Source organism: Martes martes (genome assembly GCF_963455335.1).
Source record: "Martes martes genome assembly, contig: scaffold_43, whole genome shotgun sequence".
Taxonomy (NCBI): Eukaryota; Metazoa; Chordata; class Mammalia; order Carnivora; family Mustelidae; genus Martes; species Martes martes.
Window position 1 is genome coordinate 70502 of NW_027666288.1, and position 21717 is coordinate 92218.

The window sequence follows — 21717 nt, forward strand, 5'->3', positions numbered from 1 at the left end:
AGTGAGAGCCACAAGAAGGGGGGACGGCGAAGGCGGATGACAGGAGGGTCAGAACTGAGGATGACCTTGCCACACCTCAACCCCTCCCACAGACAAGGACTGTCTCCCCCGTTTCATACTGACCCCGAGAGTCACTGAGGTCATGTAGCTGCCCAAGGTCCCTCGCCCCCAGAACAAAACCCTACACCACTATGCTAGGAGAACAGGGGCTGGGGAGGAAGCCCGGGGCTGCCTCTGGCCTCCATGCAGCCAGGGACACACCACCCCCGAGGGCCTTTCCCTCCAGAATGTTCCTCTCCTTGCCCTGGGGGACTCTCCTCTGGACAAATCCGCACAGGTGCTCATGATGGGAGTGGGACAGGGGTTCCCCAGGGCCCTATCCTCTCTTCTCAACAGCAGGGAGAACTGATTCCCCTGCCTCCTCTCCAGTGAGCTGCTCACCAACATCCCTGCTCCACCGCTCCTGAGCCTTCAGAATCCAGAAGGTGATTTCCGCAGCCAGCTGCAGCCACCACCGTCCTGCGACCGGCCCAAGACGCCAGTCCTTGCATAGGCTCAACCCTGGTGCCGGCTCTCCAGGAACAGACACCGCCACTCTGCCTGAATCTCGGTGCTTCTCCAGACCCGCCCGGCTTCTCTGCTGAAGACCTTATGTTCACTCCTCGGCGGACGAGCAAGAGGCTCACCACCCCATGGCCTGTTCCTGAAGGAAGGACCTGGCTCTGACCTCAGGCGCCCATTCTCGAAATCAACAGTCATGCCATTCGCTCTTTCATCCCCCCCCACCCACAGCCATTTCCAACTCTGAGGATCCGGAGCGGACACAACAGACCGACGGATCATCTGGAGAGCAGCAGCGGAACATCAGTGCCGGAGACCCGGACATGAAGGTAGGAAGACGGTCTTGCAGACGACGCGCATGCTCTAGAATACCGAGTGAGGTTTGGGGACACATCCTAGAATATTTTGACAACAGATTTGCCTCTGGAAGCCTCAGGGTGTGATGAGGGGACATGTATATGCACATATGTGTCTGAGTATTTGGGAATGTGTGTGTCCGTGGGTATAGGTGTTGGTTGTGTGATCTTATTGTTCTGTGCCTGTTTTCGGGGTTTGGCGTGTCTGGAGGGGAACTGTTCAGGGCTTGGCTGGCTGAACGGGTGTGTGTCTACGTGATCCCAGAAATAGAAAACTGGACTCTCTAGAACACCGTCTCTAGCACCGTTGGGCCACAAGGCTGAATGCCGGCTCTCGCCCGCATTCCTCTCCCCGATGGCCCTGGTGCTGCGCAGCCAGCTCGGAATTCGTGTGTCCTTCCATCCCCCGCAGCCTCCAGCAGAGGAGAACCTGGCTTAAAGACATGTGCACAGATATACAGCAAGGCTCTTGGAATTAGTGAGCTTCGGGTGAAATCCTGACAAGCATTTACAAACAGTGTGGCCCGGGCAAGTTATTTAACCTCAGCCACCGCCTGCCTTCCTCTTAGAACAGGAGGATTGCCTCACTTCCAGGTGAATGAGACTAGAGTTAATCAATAAAAAGACCTAAACGCACACCCGGCTCTGGCCCTAACTGGTGTGGCAGTGCCCCCCAAATGTCTCCTGACTCGCAGGTGCAGATGGTAAGAGCGAGCACTTACTAAACACCCACTCGGTCCCGTGCCTGTTCTGAGAGCTCTCCGTGCTTCCCCCCCTCCACCAAGTCCGCTTTCAAGTGAGGACACGGAGCCACAGACAGGTGAAGCCACATGCCCAGGGTCGATCCGCTGGGAAACGGCAGAGCCGAGACTGGAGCTCGGGTGGTCTGACGCCCCCACCCTTGCTCTAACTCACACCATGAACACCTGTTCTGTCTCATAAGCATAAATGGATCCCTATAAGCACGACGTTCTTTGGGGGAAAAGAGATTTTTCCTGAAACATTTTCAAGAAAATTAGGGCCTCGTGATTTTTAAATTCAGAATAGTGATTATGAAGTTTATCTCTCTCCTCATACCTGCCAGGAAGTATGCAGGAGCAAGATTTCACTGTAGCATTTAGTCATCGCAACTACCGTATGGTTTCTGTACCATTAGGAAATGCGACTCAATGTCACTCTGCAGGGTTAGAGGCTTCTGTGTTGGGTCCCCTTTTCATTCAACTGACACTTTTTTTTTTTCGCTGTGAGAGTCAGGCTAGAAGACAGGAGCCCTGGAGATCATCTAGGTCAGACCCCTCCTCTTACACGTGGAAACACGAAGGCAAAGGGAAACGTAGTGACTTCTCCATATCAAATAATCCAACTGGCCCAAGGCAATTATGCTGGTGGGACCCAGGGCTTCTAGCTTCGTGTTCTGCCAGAGGACTCTGGGCTTCAAGGCCCCCAGATCATGACCATCACACTAGGGAGAAGCCAGAGGGGCATGGACGCTGGTGACAGCCTAGAAGACAGACTCCCCACAGAGTAGCGCTCAGTAGTCAGCAGCTAATGGTTGTATTCTCAGAAGTAGAATCCCTGAAACAAAGAAGGGGATAGACGGTTCTAATCTCCCGAGTGACAGCTCTACCAAGCTTAGGGCACTGCACTTACTCGCAGGCACTACACACTTTGGAAGGAGGGGAGGGAGGCTCAGGGGTGAATCTGTCTTTCAGTATCTGAAGGACTAGTCTATGGGAGGAAGATCAGATTTCTACTTCGGACCCGAGTGCAGTCAGAAGTCAGGGAGGAGCAGAAAAAGTGCGGATTTGGAAAGGAGACAAGCCGGACTACAAGCCCCACGGGGCCACTCACTAGCTGTGACCTTGGGCAATCTTCCCTCTCCCAGTCTAAGTCTGTTCTTCCCAAAGTGGAAATTCCTTCTCCTCGAAAGAGTCTGTGAAATAATTCATCAGCCAAGCTGTACTGAGGTAGGGCTAGCTTCCCAAAGTCAGGGCTCCCGTCTGTAATTGAGAGAGCGAGGCGCGCTGGCCTGGCTCGCATCTGATCCCCCGCCCCGCGCCCCCTCGTTCCCATCCAGCTCCCCCACGGCCACGTCCCCGGGCAGGGCAGCGGGGCTCTCTTTAGCTCCCTGGGGGTAAACTCGCCCTTTCGCTCAGCCTCCTTCCAAACACTCTGGGAGTTTCCTCCCGCAGGCCAACCACAGCACCGGGGAGCGCTTCCTCCTGCTGGGTTTCTCCGACTGGCCCGCGCTGCAGCCCTCCCTCTTCGCCCTCATCCTGCTCTGCTACCTCCTGACCCTGGCGGGCAACTCGACCCTCGTGCTGCTGGCCGTGCGCGACCCGCGCCTGCACACACCCATGTACTACTTCCTGTGCCACCTGGCGCTGGTGGACGCAGGCTTCACCACGAGCGTGGCGCCCGCGCTGCTGGCCAGCCTGTGCGGCGCGGAGCTGTGGCTGCCCCGCGCAGGCTGCCTGGCCCAGCTGTGCACGTCGCTGGCGCTGGGCTCCGTCGAGTGCCTGCTGCTGGCGGTGATGGCGCTGGACCGCGCGGCCGCCGTGGTCCACCCGCTGCGCCACGCCGAGCTCGCCTCCCCGCGCCGGTGCCACGCGCTGGCCTGCGCCTCCTGGCTGGGCGGCCTGGCCAACTCCGCCGCGCAGAGTGCGCTCCTGGCCGCGCGGCCGCTGTGCGCACCCCACCGGCTGGACCACTTCTTCTGCGAGCTCCCCGCGCTGCTGCAGCTGGCCTGTGGTGGCGGCCGCGACGCCACCGAGCGCCGGATGTTCGCCGCACGCGTGGTCATCCTGCTGCTGCCGTCCGCCGTCATCCTAGCCTCCTATGGTGCCGTGGCCCGCGCCATCTGCGGCATGCGGTCCCGGGGCGGCCGCAGCAAAGCGCTGGGCACGTGCGGGTCCCACCTGACCGCCGTCTTCCTCTTCTACGGCTCAGCCATCTACACCTACCTACAGCCCACGCGCCGCTACGACCAGGGGCGGGGCAAGTTTGCTTCGCTCTTCTACACCGTCGTCACCCCGGCCCTCAACCCGCTCATCTACACCCTCAGGAACAAGGAAGTGAAGGGGGCAGCCAGGAAGCTCCTGGGCAGTCTGGGGAGAGGGCAGGCTGGATGGTGAGTGCGGGGCGGGGGAGGGAAGAAAGGGTGAGCCCCGGGCCCACGGATGGGAATGTCCACTTGGAAGGCAGCGAGCCCTCAGCCTGTCCATTTCCCTGTGAGAATCCGCAAGACGTGTCCTCAGGGAGTCCGAGGTCCCTGGGGGGGCCCCTCCTCCCCTCGGGAAATGTTCCTCTGCTTCAGGGCAAATCCCTCTACGCTGCATATACAGGTTCAGGGAGGGGAAGTGGCTTCCGGCTCTCTCTTAAGCTGAAGAAGAGAGAGGGCATGATTTCGAGAGGAGCTTCCCCATCCTCAGGGGTCCAGTGACAACGCCCGGAGAGTCCACACGCTGGTAAGATCCGGTGCGACAGGACAATGAACGTTCCCTCTCCCCCAGTGATGGCGCGCACTGTGAAGACCCCACAGTGTCCGGCCTCAGGAGTCCCCCAGGTTAACAAAGAAATCCCAGGCTCTACCCTGCCGGAGACCCATCCAAAACAAGGAGCTGCAGTTGCTCATCTAGCGAAAGCAGAACAACCTAATGCCCACCTAACCAGGTCACTAGAGCCACCAAGAGCACTGGACCCCAAAGTGGGACAAGGAATTCCCCTAAGTGAGGATGGTGCCGCTGGGGTTCAGCTGGGATCTCTTCTGCACAAGGTGGTTCCTGAGCAAGTTTAAAGAGCGGAAGGGACTAGACGTGTCTTAGATGGTGTGAAAAATGTATTCTTGACCAGTCATGAGACACAAGAGGGACAGTGGGACAGAGGAGTGAGTGAGGGAGAAAGATGGAGGAAGAGACCCACGTTCCCCAGGGAGGAGCAGACACAGGAGTGAGGGGGGCAGGAGGCAGCCAGGAAAAGGCGCTGTCAGCCAGGACCCAGGCACAGCCTCAGGAGTCAACCCAGAGACCAACCGAAAGCCCCCACCCAAACGATGCCCCCACCCCAGAGCAGACCTGCTAGACCCTAACGCAGGCAGGACAGAGACGGCTCCACAACCACACCTCCCGCAGGGACCCCGCACGGGAGAACAAAATCTGAGTCCCCAGGGGAGGTGTCTTCCCATGCCCGCCATCATCTCCAGAAATAAGAACAGCTGAATTCAGAGTGGGGCGTAGAGAGTAAGATGGCACACCATGCCGGGATTCATTTCCTACCAAACAACGTTCAATAAGGACAGAGAAGGTAGTTGAGTTGCGTTTCTAAATTATTTATTGCTTAGACTGTAATCATATCAGAGGAATTAACACACTTCAACATAAATCATTTCACTGTTCTCTACAAGCAGAAGTTCAATTTAATTCAACATACTGAGTGATATTACAGATGAAATATGTCGGTGGGAACACAGGAATTAGGGGAACATGGATCCCAATGTGAAACTTACTATCCTGTTGGACGGAAGAAATAGGCATTTTTCTAAAAATCAGAGGGACGAGGGAAAGGATTAATCTACAAGCTGGCTTGGATGTTATCTCTACTGTGCCTTAAAATGCTATTTTCTATTTCAATAATACACACAATGCAGACACCTAATCAATTGTGTTCGATCAAAAAATCATGGAGTTAGAAAGTTTTCTGCAGTCTTCCTTCCCACTTCACCCCTACCTTTCCCTATTTATCTTTCTTGTTAATTTGGGGAAATCATCAAAGGATGTGGGAGGAGTGAGAGCTAGCAGCAGGCTCACCCCCCAATGCAGTATTTTCCCAGCCAGAGTGAAGTGCCCCGTCTGATGCCGTAATCCGCCATGGTCTTCCCGGTCTTCCAGCCTCTTGCCATTGCAAGTCACAATCTGTTGCTTAGGCGGGATCGCGGTCTTGGTCTCGATCATCTGTTTCACCTGGGCCACTGAGCTGGACCTTCGCACCTGGAGGTGGTGCCTCTGCCCCCCATCCCCTGACTCCACCAGAGTCACGGGCAGCTCCTCATCACTGGGCATCACCACCTTCAGAGTGAGGTGGATGGTCGTCTCCTTGTCAATGCCGTAAGACGACAGCCTCCTCTGGGGCTTTAGAATCCTGGAGCCCAGCAACAGGACCTGGTCCTGCACGGGAATCCTGGTCTTAGCCCGGACATGTTCTTTGATCTTCCTCACTTTGTCACCCGAGTTAGCAGCGAAGGTCATTGATGTCCCTCCCTCAGGACAGACCGTCACCTGGACAACGAAGGCCAAGAGACTGCAAATCAAGGTGCCTGGAATGCCTGTCACCTTTACACCACTGTCCCCTCCTTGCCTGGCCCCGCCCTCCCTGCCTGCCTGGTCCTCCAGCTCCTATACAACAGGCTCTGTCCCTCCCTTTCGTGGAACTTCTCTTCGGGAATCTCAAGCTTCTAACGCAGGAAAATCATCATTTTCCTTTACAGCCATACCTCTCATTCATTGCAACGTCATCAGTGATTTCCCACATTTCGCATGCCTCCTATCCAGACAGGGGTTGTCAAATGTCAAAAACTAAATCCAATTACGAAGCACCCACAGTTATACACTGGACACTAAAAACAGCGCCCAAAGAGAATTATCGACTCGTCAGCTCATGGGACACTCACCCACTGCCCTCCATGACTACTTTAGAAGGAAACCCTGGACAGGACACATACTCTCCATACTCCTGGTTTCTTTCTTACTGTCCTATGGCCGTGTAATGACTCACACGTTATGGTGACACGGTGTTCAGTGTGACTCGTTCCCCTGGACTTCCTGTGTGTTTCTATCTACCCATTGCAGAATATGGTCTCCTGTAGCTAGACCAGGGCCTCACTCACAGAAGGTAGGGCCAGATCGAGGTCTTCCTTCCATGGTCTGAAGCTGGCCAGTGCACCTCTGTGTTGTCGCTGGCAAGCCTGGGAGGACGTCCCTCCTGCTCCATTCCAAACGATCTTCCCAGGGGCACCTGGGTGGTTCAGTGGGTTAAAGCCTCTGCCTTCGGCTCTGGTCATGATCCCAGGGTCCTGGGATGGAGCTCCGCATCTGGCTCTCTGCTTAGTAGGGAGCCTGCTTCCCTTCCTCTCTCTCTGCCTGCCTCTCTGCCTACTTGTGATCTCTGTCAAATAAATAAATTAAATCTTCAAAACGATCTTCCCAGTCTGGACGTCACAGACATTTCCTCACAGGACCGATGCCCCTCTGTGCTAAGCAGCCCCCTGATGCCAGCCCACATATACTGCACGTGCTCCTCAAAGGCTCACGGATCTGGTCATTGACACCTTAGAGTGAATGAGTTTTGTGTACCTCTCTTCTGGGAGGAGAAGGTGTTGAAGAGCCCAGGGGCCCTAATCGAAAGGAGGAGAAAAGACTCCAGACAATATTTCCATAGGTTCAGATCCAGCTCTGTGGGTCCAAAGCCTACTCCCACTTCCCACCATCCTCCCTAACAGGGCCCAGTCGGGCCTGACACAGAAGAGCACTGAGGAGCCAAACGAGCCGCTTCTAATCCCAGAACCTTCCTTCAGCTCCTGTAGAGATCAGAGCCTGTCTCCGGCCCTGCAGGATGCTTCCCAGCCGCTCTGCCCCCACCTCCCCGAGCTCTGTCCCTCGTGGACTCCTGAAATCACTCCCCAACCCTTGGCGGTGCTTTCCCTTTCCCCATCCCCACTTTTCAACCCCAGCTTACATGGAGGCAGGAAATACCAGATGCCATGTCTCCAGCCAGCAGAGCAGACACAGGAGGCTGAGGAATAGGACTGGCATCCAGCTTATGCACGAGCTGAGGTGGAAATCCCCTGCCTGAGCCACTGTGCCCACGCCCTGTGTCCTCCCATGATGTCATGAATTTTCTTTCACTTTCGCGTGGCAGAGTCAATACACAGAGAATACTCTCTGATCAAAACATTCCTCTCATCCATCCCACCCGCCCTCCTCTTCCCAACATAGGAGGGTCCTTCTCTGTGGAGAACATCCCCACTTAACAACTCACCACTCCCAGTCTAGACGTATGAGTGCCCAGTCTACAGCCTTGGGCCTGCATCCACTTCAAGACCTTTACTACTTAATGGTCCTCTCCTGCTGCTTTTGAGAACCTGCCCCCTGCGTCACTCAGGGGCCTTCCTGAGGGCAAGGGTGCCCAGGAGAGGATGTAGAGTCCATGAGAAATGATGTGACCATGAGCAGCCTATTCACACCAGCCAGGCAGAGTGGGAGGCCCAGGAAAGGATGTAGAGTCCATTAGGAGTGAGGAGACTATGGTCACCCTGTTCACACCAGCTGGGCAGAGTGGGAGGCCAAGGAGAAGACATAGGAGTCCATGAGGGGTAATAAGACTGTGATCACCTGTTCAAGCCAGATGGGGAGAGTGGGAGGCCCAGGAGAAAGGGCAGAGTCCGTGAGGAGTCATGAGACTGTGATCAGCCCATTCACACCAGCCCAGCAGAGTGGGAGGCCCAAGAGAGGAGGTGGGAGTCCATGAGGAGTGATGAGACCGTGACCAGAGAATTCACACCAGTCGCACAGAGTGGGACGCATGCCTCCAGATCACACAGGATACACAGCCTACTCTGAGAGGAGATGGGAGTTTCAGTCCTGGGGTGCCCCTTGCTCCCTTAACTTGGGCAAGGCTGTTCAGCACCTGAGATGTTTGTTTGCCAGTGAACGTGACGTGATTGGCGAGAATTCAGAACACAGTTTGTAAAATGGACCTTACATCCCTGGGTCTTGAGCTCTCCAGCACACTTCCGTTCCTGTCCCGGAACTGGCAGCCCAAATCTAGTACTTAGAACAATCCTGGCCCAACAATCAAGGGCCAAGCCCACCTCCCATGAAGCATAACAATACACATCGGCTCTCACACTGCGGTGACTCTGTTTCCCTGCCTTTACGGCTGGACACTCCCTACTCCCTGTGCTCTGTGATCTGACACACACCCATGCTGCTCTTCCCTCCCTGGCTCTGGAGGGTTGGATCAGACAAGAAGGGAGGGCAGAGGCTCTGTGCCCTCAGAGAATTTACTTTACTACTCTGATCCTCCTAACATTCCAGAGGAATCCCTATCCTCCCCCAAACTCCCAGGACAGCTCCAGAAAACACATTCTCCAAGAAAGCCTTTATGAAAGGAACTCCCAATTTTTTCAAAGTAAAAATCCCATTAAAATGTCACTATCATCTTCTTTGCTGTGTTCTTAGCAGCCATTTACTGTATCCTCAGCACCGGTAGATGTCAAATGATCCCATTTTACTGCAGGACTTTCCATCCTGGAGAACGTGGGTTTCTAGAAGTGCCTATGCAGAGTAATGGGATCCAAGAACCAGTCCGGGCTTTCAAAAAACTCAACATAAGTCATGTTCTCCTATTTGGAGCTCTTATTAGATAGCCATGAACTTGGAAAATTTTTATTTGAATGTATTTTGGGGTAGACGCTACTTCAAACACATAGGATGAGTATGGAGGGAGAAGCGTGTCTGACGGAGCAGACAGGAAACAGTGGGCCCTGCCAGTCTCCCTTCAGAGGCCTCTCTGGGCTCCTACCATCCGCTCCGTGCAGAAACCAAGACGGTCATCTTGGATCTGCAGCTGGTGCCCCCGCCCCCCGCCCCCCCCACCGCATGCAGCATCCAATAGGATCCACGGATTCTGAAACATCACCAGTAACCGAGCAGAAACGGTCAGAGCAGGTGGATGGAGGCCTGGAGCGAGTCCACAGCAGGAAGAGAGGGGAACCTCGCAAGCCCAGGCTCCTCACTTCCACATTTCATCGGCGCCCATTACCTTCTTAGCCCTTTGCCTCCTTCCTCATGAGGGAAGCAGGGAGGAGGCATCTAAAGCTACTTAGCATTAAATCATTCTTCTCCTCCTCCCCCTTGTAGCCTTTCCTGCCTGGGCAGCCTACAGCATCTTGGGGCAGAGGTCTCCTTTCTCGGGCAAGCAGGGAACCTTGAGAGAAGCTCCTGCACGGAGATCCCAGGAACCACCCTCCTCAGGACGGTGTCTGTCAGAGCTGTACCCGCAGCCCAGATCCGAGCAGCAGATCTGCAAGTCTGGCAGCTTCTGTGCACGGTTCCGAGTTCCCTGCCACCAGGTCACACAGCATGCATCTCCTTCCAGCTCTACCCGGTGTCAGGGATTTACACAGATACGAGATGTAAGCTGTGCCTCCTGCAGGAAGCCTTCCCTAGCTCCTGTCCCAGTCTGGGTCATGTGCCCATCCTCTGTCCAATCGTTCACCTTCCCCAAGCCCCTCAGAGCAAGTTTCTCCAGCAGGAAGATCATCTGCTTATTTGTTTATTCACCCCGATGAAACACTGGAGATCTGGGGTGGGGTCGGGGGGTCCATGATTGTGTCTTGACTAACTTGGATCTCTAGCACTTCCCAGGCGTGCTGTCTGGTACACTAAATACTTAGCATTTACCGAATGCATGAATGAACTAAAAAAAAAAAAATGAGTACGCAAGTGAATTACAAAATTGGAAAAGAACATTTAACGAGTGCTTGCTAGACTTCAGGAGCTGCACAAGGTGTTCGTAAATGGCCCCTCGTGCACTTCTCTAGCTTTCTAATGAGGTAAGTGTCTGTTTCCCCACTGCGCGGCACGCAGTGAGCTCACCCACAGTCACATCGGGAGGAGCAGGTGAGCAAGTCTTCAGGCGCGAATCTCGATGGCTGTCCTTCTGCTCATCTCCTCCCAGTGGAAAAGAAGGGGGGGCTTGACATGCACGCCTTTGCATTACAGGGAGGGCACACATCAGGGAAGGGGTGCAGATGGACCAAGGAAAGCAGAGCCTGCAAGGAGCCTTGTGAGGAATGAGCAGGGAGAGTCTGGGCCCATAGGCGGGTAGGAGCCTCCCTGGAGGGGGGACCTGCCTAGACCACGGGGCAGCCACGGACAAAGAGCCTGTGAGTGCAGCAGGCAGAGCCCGGGGGAGGATGGCAGCCCACCCAGGACTGGGAGGGTTAACGGTGCCACTGTCACACTCGCCTCAGCCACAGGGGATCTCCAGCAGGGAGCTACCACAAGGGCCAGCCTAGGATTCTCTCAGGAATAACTGATTCAGGGGATTCCCTACCCAGCCAGGATCTGGATTCTGAGAAACACTGTCCTTTCAAGGAATCAGAATATCAAACCTAGACATTGACCTCTCTCTTTTCCCTCCTCCCTTCCTCTGCATAGTTCCCTCCCATGCCAAGGGGCAGGGCAAGGGCTGTCCCCTGCTGAGTCACAGCTAAGATTTCTCTCCACCCTGCTTCCTGGCACACTGTCAATCCGGTTTTTTTATCCTCTGTGTCACAGTAAATGTTTTCAGAGGCAGAAGGACCACTTTCCATCTGCCCTTTGACAAATTCAGGAAGCCAGCCAAGGTAAAGGTCATGAATATCTCACCAGGTCATAAAACAAACGTTTCAGATACACACAGACCTCCCAGTGTGACTCCCTCGCCGATGGGCCATCTTGGGCTGGTCACTGCCCTGCTGAATCCTTCCTGGAGAAGAGGCCTCTCTCCTGTCTCTTTAACGGTCCCCAGGAAAGTGCTTGTAAAACTGCTTTAACATCTAGAATATTGCTTTAGAAATGTAAACCAAACTCACTCAGAAACCTACTGTGACTTTTCCTTTATTGATGATTGGGAAAAAATATTCATCCACTCTCAAAGCTCAATTTGGAAATACTTATAAATATAAGTCTTTATTTGTGGATATTTCCATTATGTTCCATCGCTCTATTTGTCTCTCTTTACATCACCACTACACTGTTTTTGTCTCTCAAGGTCATAATAAGTTTTGAAATCAGAGTATATAATTTCAACATCTTTTTTTTAACAAATCTGTTTTAGCTATTCTCAGTCCCTTGTATTCCCATATAAGTTTTAAGATTAGCTTGTCAATTTCTAAAAACAAAAAAAAAAATCCTGCTTTTTAAGTAGGTACTGTACCTATAGAGAAATTTGAGGAGAATACCCATTTTTTTAAATACCCAATTTTAAATTTTCTCCTAGAGTTCTTAGAGTTTAGCAGTTAGGTCTGAGATCCCTTTTGAGTGTATAATGTGAGATAAGGAGGTCCAGATGGAAATACTTTTGGATGTTGGTGTGTGTTGATATCTGACTGTAACAGGACAATTTTTAAAAAGACTATCTTTTCAAGGCAAGGCAAGGTGGCAGAAAAGTAGGGGACCTGATTACATCTGGTTCCTTGAATCTACCTGGCTATCTATCAAAGCATTCTGAATGCCCATGAATTCAGCCTGAGATGTAAGAAAATATATCTGGATCTCCACAACTAGAACAGTGACTGCTTTTTGCAAGGTAGGACATGCAGAGTCCTGAATCTGCGAGGAGTTATCAGAAGATAAATGGAGCAGGGAGGGAGCCTCCATAAGCTGGCTCCTGGAAAGCAACAGAACATCGGAAGCACAAAATCAGAACCCTTAGAAGACTGCTCCAATGAGAGACATCCCTCTCTGAAAGGGACTCAGGGGATGAAAAGGGCAGAATTCCAGGGTAGGCATTGTGGTTTCAGGATCCCAGGAGACACAGACAGAATGGGGGTGCCTGAGCAGGTAGAGTCGCCAAGCAGTGGAGCAGGGAAACTGGTTACAGTCACCAAGCCCGAGACGGACTCTCAGCTTGACTCACCATAAACTGTGAGCTGGGCCAGACAGGTGACCACTCTTCCCCTGAGCACCCTGAAAAGGACTGGAACTTGCAGGCCATTTACCATCCCCTGGGAGGGGTCAAACAGCTATGCCCATGAGCGACAACAGCTCTCAGAGTGGGGGTGGCCCTGGAAAGGACAGTCGGACCACAGCCAGCAGTGACCCAGGAGCAGCAGAGCAGGGTGTATGAGTGAGCTGGCAATAGCTAGCAGACCCAAGTACACAAAGGGCAGTGGTGCTCGTGGGTCCCTGGGACTCCCCCCAGGGGACTGTAGTGGGCATGTGCCACAAGAGTCTATGAAATTTGGCACCCACAAAAGGAAAACTCTTTGTCTCAGAGGGTTGATTGAAGGGGGGGGGGGTCGCAATCTTTCAGTTCTAGGCCAGAAATCCGGGCACAGCTGTGGTTGCTCTGACCCTCTGTCATGGTACAGAAAGCCTCCAGGGAACAAAAACCACACAGACAACCAGCTTACACTGAGCCCAGCCCCTTGACAAGGGGTGGGGCAAATCCATGGATGCAAAGACCCCCGAGAAGCAGCACAGCATACCCCTCCCCTAGAAGACAGGCTGGAAGAACAGGTGGACCATGACTTCGTGGATCCACAAGACTGTACATCTCCAGCGCCAGGGGAGACTAGTACACTGAGCTCGGGGTGATTTCTCACAACTCATTCAACTTTCAGTCTAAAGTTTCCCATTTCTTTTTTTTTTTTTACCTTTTTCCCATTTCAACTAGATACTTATTTTACCAATTTATGTTTTAAGTCATGTTTTAACTTTTAATTTTTACATCTACACTTTATAGGTATATGCTTCATTTTAGTTCTTTGTTCCCTCCATTCAAGTATATAATATATATATTCTTTGTGTTATTTGCACTTTGGGGAGGTGGTGTCTTCTAACACAGAGACCAAAATCCAATCAGAAACGAGTGGGTCACCCTGCTTTGTCCACCCTGGGAGATTATAATCTCCCCCCACCTTTTTTAAAGGTTTTGTTTCATTTTGCTAGTGTTTGCTTTTCTGTTGTGGCTTCAGATTTTTCTAGGGTAGATTTTGCTAGGGTCATGGTTGATAAATCGGGCTCTGCTCATTCGCTCACCCATCCTTCTCTGGGCAAAATGACCAGAAGGGGGAATTCACAACAAAAGAAAGAATTAGAGGCAATGTTCCCTGATACAGAGCTAATCGTTATGAATATAGGTAAGATACCAGAGATGGAATTAAGGATAGCAATTATAAAGTTAATAGATAAGCTTGAGAAATGCATAAATGACAGTACAGAATCTCTAAGGGTAGAAATGAGATTGAATCATGTTGAAATTTAAGATAATATGAAGGAGATGCAGTCTAAACTGGATGCTATAACAGCTAGGGTCAATGACGCAGAAGAGAGAATAAGTGATCTAGAGGACAGGCTGACTGGAAGGAAGAAAGAGGAGAAAAGAGAGAAAGACAGCTAATAGCCCATAAGGAAAGGCTTCAAGAATTTAACAATGCCTTGTAATGAACCAGTCTCAGAATTCCTGGGATTCCAGAGTGGGTGGAGAAAGAGAGAGGGCTAGAAGGTACATTGGAGCAAAGCATGGCTGAGAATTTCCACAATCTGGGGAAGGAAACAAGCATTCACGTCCAAGTGGCAGAGAAGACCCCTCCCAAAATCAATAAAAATAGATCAACACCCTGACATGTAATAGGAAATGTAATTGGAAATATTAGAGAAAAATAAGTTATCCTGAGAACAACTAGGGAGAGGGTGTTTCTTACATATGGAAAGAGGAACACCAGAATACTATCAGGCCTGTCCACAGAAACCAGGCAAGCCAGAAAGGGCTGGCAAGACATATTCAGGCTACTAAATGAAAAGAACGTGCAGCCCAGAATACGTTACCCAGCAAGTTTCCCATTCAGAATGCAGGAGAGATAAAGAGCTTCCAGAACAGACAAAAACCAAACAAATATAGGACCACCAAGCCACCCCTACAAGAAATATTAAGGGGGATTCTGTAAGTGAAGAGAGACCCCAAGAGTCACAGAGACCAGAATGAAACAGATAATCTACAGAAACAAGGACTTTACAGGAAACACAATGCCAGTAAATTCATATCTTTCAATAGCTGCACTGAATGTAAATGGGCTAAATACTGCAATCAAAAAACACAGGGTATCAGATTGGATAAAAGAGCAAGAACCATCCATATGCTGTCTATAACAGACTCATTTTGAAACTAAGGACACCTCCAGATGGAAAGTGAGAGGATGGAGAACCATTTACCACACAATGGGCCTCAAAAGAAAGCTGGGGTAGGGATGCCTGAGTGGCTCAGTTGGTTAAGACGCTGCCTTCAGATCAGGTCATGATCCCGTGGTCCTGGGATCAAGTCCCGCATCGGGCTCCTTGCTCGGCAGGGAGCCTGCTTCTCCCTCTGCCTCTGCCTGCTTGTGCTCTCTCTCTCTCTGAAAAATAAATAAATAATTAATAAAATCTTTAAAAAAAAAAAAAAAAGAAAGCTGGGGTAGCGAACCTCATATCAATTAGATTTTAAACCAAATACTGTCGTAAAAGATGTAGAGAAACAGTACATCATGCTTAAAGGGTCTACCCAACAAGAAGATCTAACAATTGTAAATATCTCTGCCCCCAAAGTGGGAGCAGCCGATTATATAAAACAATTAATACTCAAAATAAAGTAACATGGTGATAATAATACATTAATGCGAGGAGACTTCAGCATTCCACTCACAGCAATGGATAGATCATGAGGCAGAAGATCAAAAAGAAACAAGAGCTTTGAAAGATACATAGGACCAGATACACTTTGTAGATATATACAGAATATTCCATCCTAAAACAACAGAAAACTCATTCTTCTTGAGTGCACATGGGACATTTTCCAAAATAGATCCCATACCAGGTCACAAATCAGGTCACAACCAGTACCAAAAGACTGAGATTGTCCCCTGCATATTTTCACACCACAATACTTTGAAACTGGAACTCAATCACAAGAGGAAATTTGAAAGGAACACAAACACTTGGAGGTTAAAGAGCATCCTGCAAAAGAATGAAGGGGTCAACCAGGTAATTAAAGCATTTAAATAATTCACTGAAACCAATGAGAATGAAAATGCATTAGTTCAAAACAGCAAAGGTGGTCCTAAGAGGGAAGTACATAGCATTACAAGAATCTCAAAAAAATTAGAAAAATCCCAAATACACAAGCTAACCGTACACCTAAATGATCTGGTGAAAGAACAGCAAATGAGGCCTAAACCCAACAGTAGATGAGAAATAATAAAGATTAAAACAGAAATCAATGAAATAGAGACCAGAAGAACAGGGGAACAGATCAACAAAACTAGAAGGTGGTTCTTTGAAAGAATTTATAAGATTGAAAAACCTCTGGCCAGGCTTATCCAAAAGTAAAGGATACAAATTAATAAAACCATGAAGGAAAGGGGAGAGATCATGACCAACACCAAGGAAATACAGGCAAGTATAACAACATATTAGGAGCTAACACATCCCCACCCACAAAAATATAGGCATCTGGGAGAAATGAATGCATTCCTAGACATGTATAAACAATGAGACTGAAACTGGAAGAAATAAAAAACTTAAACAGACCCATAACCAGCAAGGACATTGAAACAGTCATCAAAGATCTCCCAACATGAGGCCAGGGCCAGATGGCTTCCCAGGGGAATTCTACCAAACATTTAAAGGAGACATAATACCTACTCTTCTGAAGCTGTTTCAAAAAATAGAAGTGGGGGACACCTGGGTGGCTCAGTGGGTTAAAGCCTCTGCCTTCGGCTCAGGTCATGATCCCGGGGTCCTGGGATGGAGCCCCGCATCGGGCTCTCTGCCCAGCAGGGAGCCTGCTTCCCCTCTCTCTCTCTGCCTGCCTCTCTGTCTACTTGTGATTTCTGTCTGTCAAATACATAAATAAAATCTTAAAAAAAAAAGAAATGGAAGGAAAACTTCCAAACTCATTCTATGAGGCCAGCACTACCTTGTCCCCAAAACCAGACAAAGACCCCACCACAAAGGAGAATTACAGACCAATATCCCTGATGAACATGGATCCAAATATTCTCACCAAAATACTAGCCAAAAGGATCCAACAGTACATAAAAAGGATTATTCACCATGATGAAATGGGATTCATGCCTGGGCTCCAAGTCTGGTTCAACATCTGCAAATCAATCAGGGTGATACAATACATGTATAAAAGAAAGGACAAGAACGATATGACCCTTTCAACTGATACAGAAAAAGCATTTGATCAAATACAGCATCCTTTATTTAAAGATTTTATTTATTTATTTGACAGTTAGACATCACAAGTAGGCAGAGAGTCAGGAAGAGAGAGCCTGATGTGGGGCTTGATCCCAAAGACCCTGGGATCATGACCTGAGCCGAAAGCAGGGGCTTTAACCCACTGAGCCACCCAGGTACCCCATACAGCATCCTTTCTTGATTAAAACCCTTCACAGTGTAGGGATAGAGGGAACACACCTCAGTATCACAAAAGCCATCTATGAAAAGACCACAGTGAATATCATTCTCAATGGGAAAAGAATGAGAGCTTTCCCCTTAAGGTCAGGAACATGGCAGGGATGTCCCCTATCATCACTGCTATTCAACATAGTACTAAAAGTCCTAGCCCCACCAATCAGACAACAAAAAGAAATGAAAGGCATCTAAATCAGCAAAGATGAGGTCAAACTCTCTCTTTGTAGATGACATGATACTCTATGTGGAAAACCCAAAAATGCCACCCCCAAGTTACTAGAACTCACACAGCAATTCAGCAAAGTGGCAGGATATAAAATCAATACACAGAAATAAGTTGCATGTCTATACACCAACAATGAGACACAAGAAAAGAAATTAAGGAGTCAAGCCCATTTACAATTGCACCCAAGCCATAAGATACTTTGGAATATACCTAACCAAAAAGGCAAAGGATTTGTACTCAAAAAAATACAGAACACTCATGAAACAAGTTGAGGAAGACACAAGGAAATGGAAAAACATTCCATGCTCATCAATTGGAAGAATAAATACTGATAAAATATCTATGCTACCCAGAGCAATGTACACATTCAGTACAATCCCTATCAAAATACCATTGACATTTTTCACAGGGCTGGAACAAACAATCCTAAAACGTGTATGGAACCAGAAAAGACCCCAAATAGCCAAAGAAATGTTGAAAAAGAAAATCTGAGCTGGTGGCATCACAGTTCTGGACTTTAAGCTCTGTTACAAAGCTGTAATCATCAAGACAGTACGGTACTGGCACAAAAACAGATATACAGATCAATGGGACAGAATAGAAACCCCAGAAGTGGATGGTCAACTAATCTTCAATGAAACAGGAAAGAAGATCCAATGGAAAAAAGAGAGTCTCTTCAATATATGGTTTTGGGGAAAATTGGACAGCCACATGCAGAAGAATGAAACTGGACCATTTCCTTACACCACACACGAAAATAGACTCAAAACAGATGAAAGACCTCAATGTGAGACAAGACTCCATCAAAATCCTAGAGGAGAACTCAGGCAGCAACCTCTTCAACGTTGGCCGCAGCAATTTCTTGTTGGACATGTCTCCAAAGGCAAGGGAAACAAAAGCAAAAATGAACTTTTGGGACTTCCTCAAGATAAAAAGCTTCTGCACAGCAAAGGAATAGTTGTCAAAACCGAAAAGCAACCTAAGGAAATGGAGAACATATTTGCAAATGACATATCTGATAAAGGGCTGGTATCCAAAATCTAAAAAGAACGCAAACTCAACACCCAAAGAGTAAATGATCCAGTCACAAAATGGGCAGAAGGCATGAACAAACGTTTCTCCAAAAAAGACATCCAAATGGCCAACAGATATATGAAAAAATCACCAACTTCGTTCAGCATCAGGGAAAAACAAATCAAAACCACAATGCAATACCACTTTACCCCAGTCAGAATGGCTAACATGAACAAGTCAGGAAATGACAGATGTTGGCAAGGATGGAGAGAAAAGAGAACCCTCCTACACTGTTGGTGGGAATGCAAGCTGGTGCAGCTGCTCTGGAAAACAGCATGGAGATTCCTCAAGAAGTTGATAATAGAGCTATTCTATGACCCAGGAATTGCACTACTGGGTATTTACCCCAAAGATATAAATGTAGGGATCCAAAGGAGCACCTGCACCCCAATGTTCATAGCAGCAATGTCCACAATAGCCAAACTATAGAAAAACTCCAGATGTCTATCAACAGATGAATGGATAAAGAAGATGTGGTACATGGAATGCTATGGAATACTATTCAGTCAACGAAGAAACGAAACCTTGCCATTTACAATGACATGGATACAACTAGAGGGTATGATGCCAAGTAAAGTAAGCCAATCAGAGAAAGAAACATCATATGATCTCAGTGATATGTGGAATTTAAGAAACACAACAGAAGATCAGAGGGGAAGGGAAGGAAAAATAAAACAAGATGAAACTAGTGAGAGACAAACAGTAAGAGACTCTTAATCATAGGACACAGTCTGAGGGTTGCTGGAGGGCAGGTAGGTAGAGGGATGGAGTAACTGGGTGATGGGCATTAAGGAGGGCATCTGATGTAATGAGCACTGGGTGTTACACAAGACTGATGAGGGGTGCCTGGGTGGCTCAGTCATTAAGTGTCTGTCTTCAGCCCAGGTCATGATCCCAGGGTCCTGGGATCAAGCCCCACACTGGGCTCCCTGCTCAGCGGGGAGCCTGCTTCTCCCTCTCCAGCTCCCCCTGCTTGTGTTCCCTCTCTCGATGTGCCTTTCTCTGTCAAATAAATAAATAAATAAGATCTTAAAAAAAAAAAAGACTGATGAGTCACAGGCATGTACCTCTGAAGCCTATAATACATTATATGTTAATTAATTGAATTTAAATTTTAAAAACGTTTTTTAAAAGTGAGGTTTGACTACCATGGCAGAGGGACCATGTGGAGAGGCCCTGAGAGAACATGCAGGTGGACCGGAATCCAGAAGAACCAAGACTTCCGGTTGAACAAACCAAGGTACTGATCATAGGAGTACAGCTGTCTTCGGCTCTGGAGCAGTCCATTTCCTGGCCAAACCCCTCCAAGTGATCCCAGCTGATGCCACATGGAACAAAAGAACACCAGCCAAACATTCCCCGTGTCTGGCTCACATTATGAGAAACCGTTCAATAGTTGTTGGCTTAAGTCACCAATTTTGGGGGCAGTTGGTTCCGCAGCAGTAGGCAACCTGGAACACCCCCGTGCAGCCACTGGTGTGAGTGAAGGGAGGGGCAGAAGCAAGAATGTGGGGGGCGAGGAGATCTGAACCACTTGCTCACAGGCCTTGTGCAGCACTCGGTTCTGCTCATTTTTGATCTGGGATGTGGTATGTCTATCCAACGGTAATTAAAGCTGTAACTCCTGACCTTATCCCTTGATTGGTCCGCTAGCACCCAGCTCCTCACGGGCAGTTCCCAGCGCCCCCATGGATATTCGCTGTCCCATGTCAGGAGCCCTGTCTCTACTAAAGCCCAGGAGCTATCCCCTAATAGGACACACCTCTTGCAGTACACAGCACGGCTTGACCAGGAACCTGGGGTGTGTGTTGTGACTCTCTGTTGGGGCCTTACCAGCAGGAACACCACGCTGCATCTTGTCCCACCTCGGCGACCTCTACAGCCTGGGCATCTCTTGGCTGTGGTAGAGCTACTCCAGAGCTCCGTTCTGTTCTGGGATCCAGTCAGTCACTGGAAATGGTCTCGTGAACGCAAACATGTTGCCTCTAGAATAGAAGAAGGGTGTCCAGGCATTAGTGGTGTTACCATTAACTGTGTTAAATATGACAAGGAATAATCTGTTCTTTACCTTAGAACAATGACCTGGCATGCTCCAGACCACTGGCCCTCTAGAAACTTCAGGGATGTGGAGGGCCTTTAAACATAACAGGGTTTCTCTCCCAATCTCAGGATTACACTGCCTTACCAATACCACCAACATATTCACCGATCCTGGCTCATCCTGCTTGTGTAATTATATATCATCAATACGGTGGAACCAAGTGAGGTTCTGTGGCGTGTCCAGAAGGCCCATACCCGGAGGCCGCCCGAGCTGCCTCATATTTTCTCATGAGAGGAGTTAGATTTTCAGGCATTCTGCAAACCAGTTGTTAAAACAGCCACTATTAAAAACAAGTCATTATAAACTTATAAGTTGTATTAAAAGCAGAGATAATATTTTAAAGTGATCATTTCCTGGTTACTTTACTATATTCTCTGATTTTTTTTTGCTTTTATTTGTATTTATTTGATGCAGAATTTACTCCCAGGCCATACATCTTTGCTTCTTCAGTTCTTCTGGGGCAGCTTTTCCTTCTGGGCGGCCTCCTCTTCTGCGTCAGGAACAATCTGCTCTTTCTCAGTAAGGATCATCTCAATGTGGCAGGGAGAGCTCACGTGTGGTTGAATCTGACCATGAACCCAGTAACTTCTGTGTCACATCTTGGGGGCTTTGTTCACCTGGATGTGCTCAGGGACCAGAGAATCTACTGAACTCTTAAGCTCAACATGACTCTCTGCATTTTTAAGCACGTGCAGTAAAATTTGGAACTCTTTTTGGGCCACGGGCCCTGTGTCCACCCCTCTGTTTGTCCTGGGCACACCTCCCAATGCCACCATTGTACCCAGGGAGAGGTGCACGCTGCTTCTGCAGTGACGTCCTTCAGATACTTGGTGGCTTTCCAGATATGCATATTTCTGATGGCCTGGGCAGTTTCAGGTGTGTTCTTAAAGTGAACAGGAACATTCAAACTTCTTGATTTGCATGATTTTGTAGGGTTTTCTGGGTCAAGTGAATAGTGAACTATTTTCAGAGATATATTCAGACTGCTTACGGGACGAGCTATATTTTATGCTAAACTATGCTTATTGACATCTATTGTGTCTTTATGATTAAAAAAAATATAATAATATACTGCATGGGGGTGTGTTACTGTATACAGCTCTCCAAATCTGCGTTTTCAGTAAAGTTACACTTTTACTGGAAGCTTAAAATCAGGTGTGGTAGAAACAGTCACGCTAC

The 21717-nt window shown here is 49.1% G+C and overlaps 2 protein-coding genes and 1 pseudogene across 3 annotated transcripts; 1 reads left to right on the forward strand and 2 right to left on the reverse strand.

Annotated features, from left to right (window-relative positions):
• Positions 1 to 3100: 3100 nt before the first annotated feature.
• Positions 3101 to 4051, forward strand: LOC308338091 (putative olfactory receptor 2I1; the record flags this gene model as incomplete). Its single annotated transcript, XM_080831654.1, has 1 exon — positions 3101 to 4051. The coding sequence occupies exon 1, from the start codon at positions 3275 to 3277 to the stop codon at positions 4049 to 4051; it is 777 nt and encodes a 258-aa protein (XP_080687780.1). The 5' UTR covers positions 3101 to 3274.
• Positions 4052 to 5718: 1667 nt separating this feature from the next.
• On the reverse strand, positions 5719 to 6160 carry LOC308338094 (ubiquitin D-like; the record flags this gene model as incomplete). Its single annotated transcript, XM_080831655.1, is given in 2 exon segments — positions 5719 to 5793; positions 5795 to 6160. Coding segments are annotated over 2 exon segments (441 nt in total).
• Positions 6161 to 20955: 14795 nt separating this feature from the next.
• LOC308338092 (large ribosomal subunit protein uL22-like) lies at positions 20956 to 21388 on the reverse strand (annotated as a pseudogene). The gene has a single exon. The product of its transcript is annotated as a large ribosomal subunit protein uL22-like (transcript).
• Between the last annotated feature and the right edge of the window lie 329 nt (positions 21389 to 21717).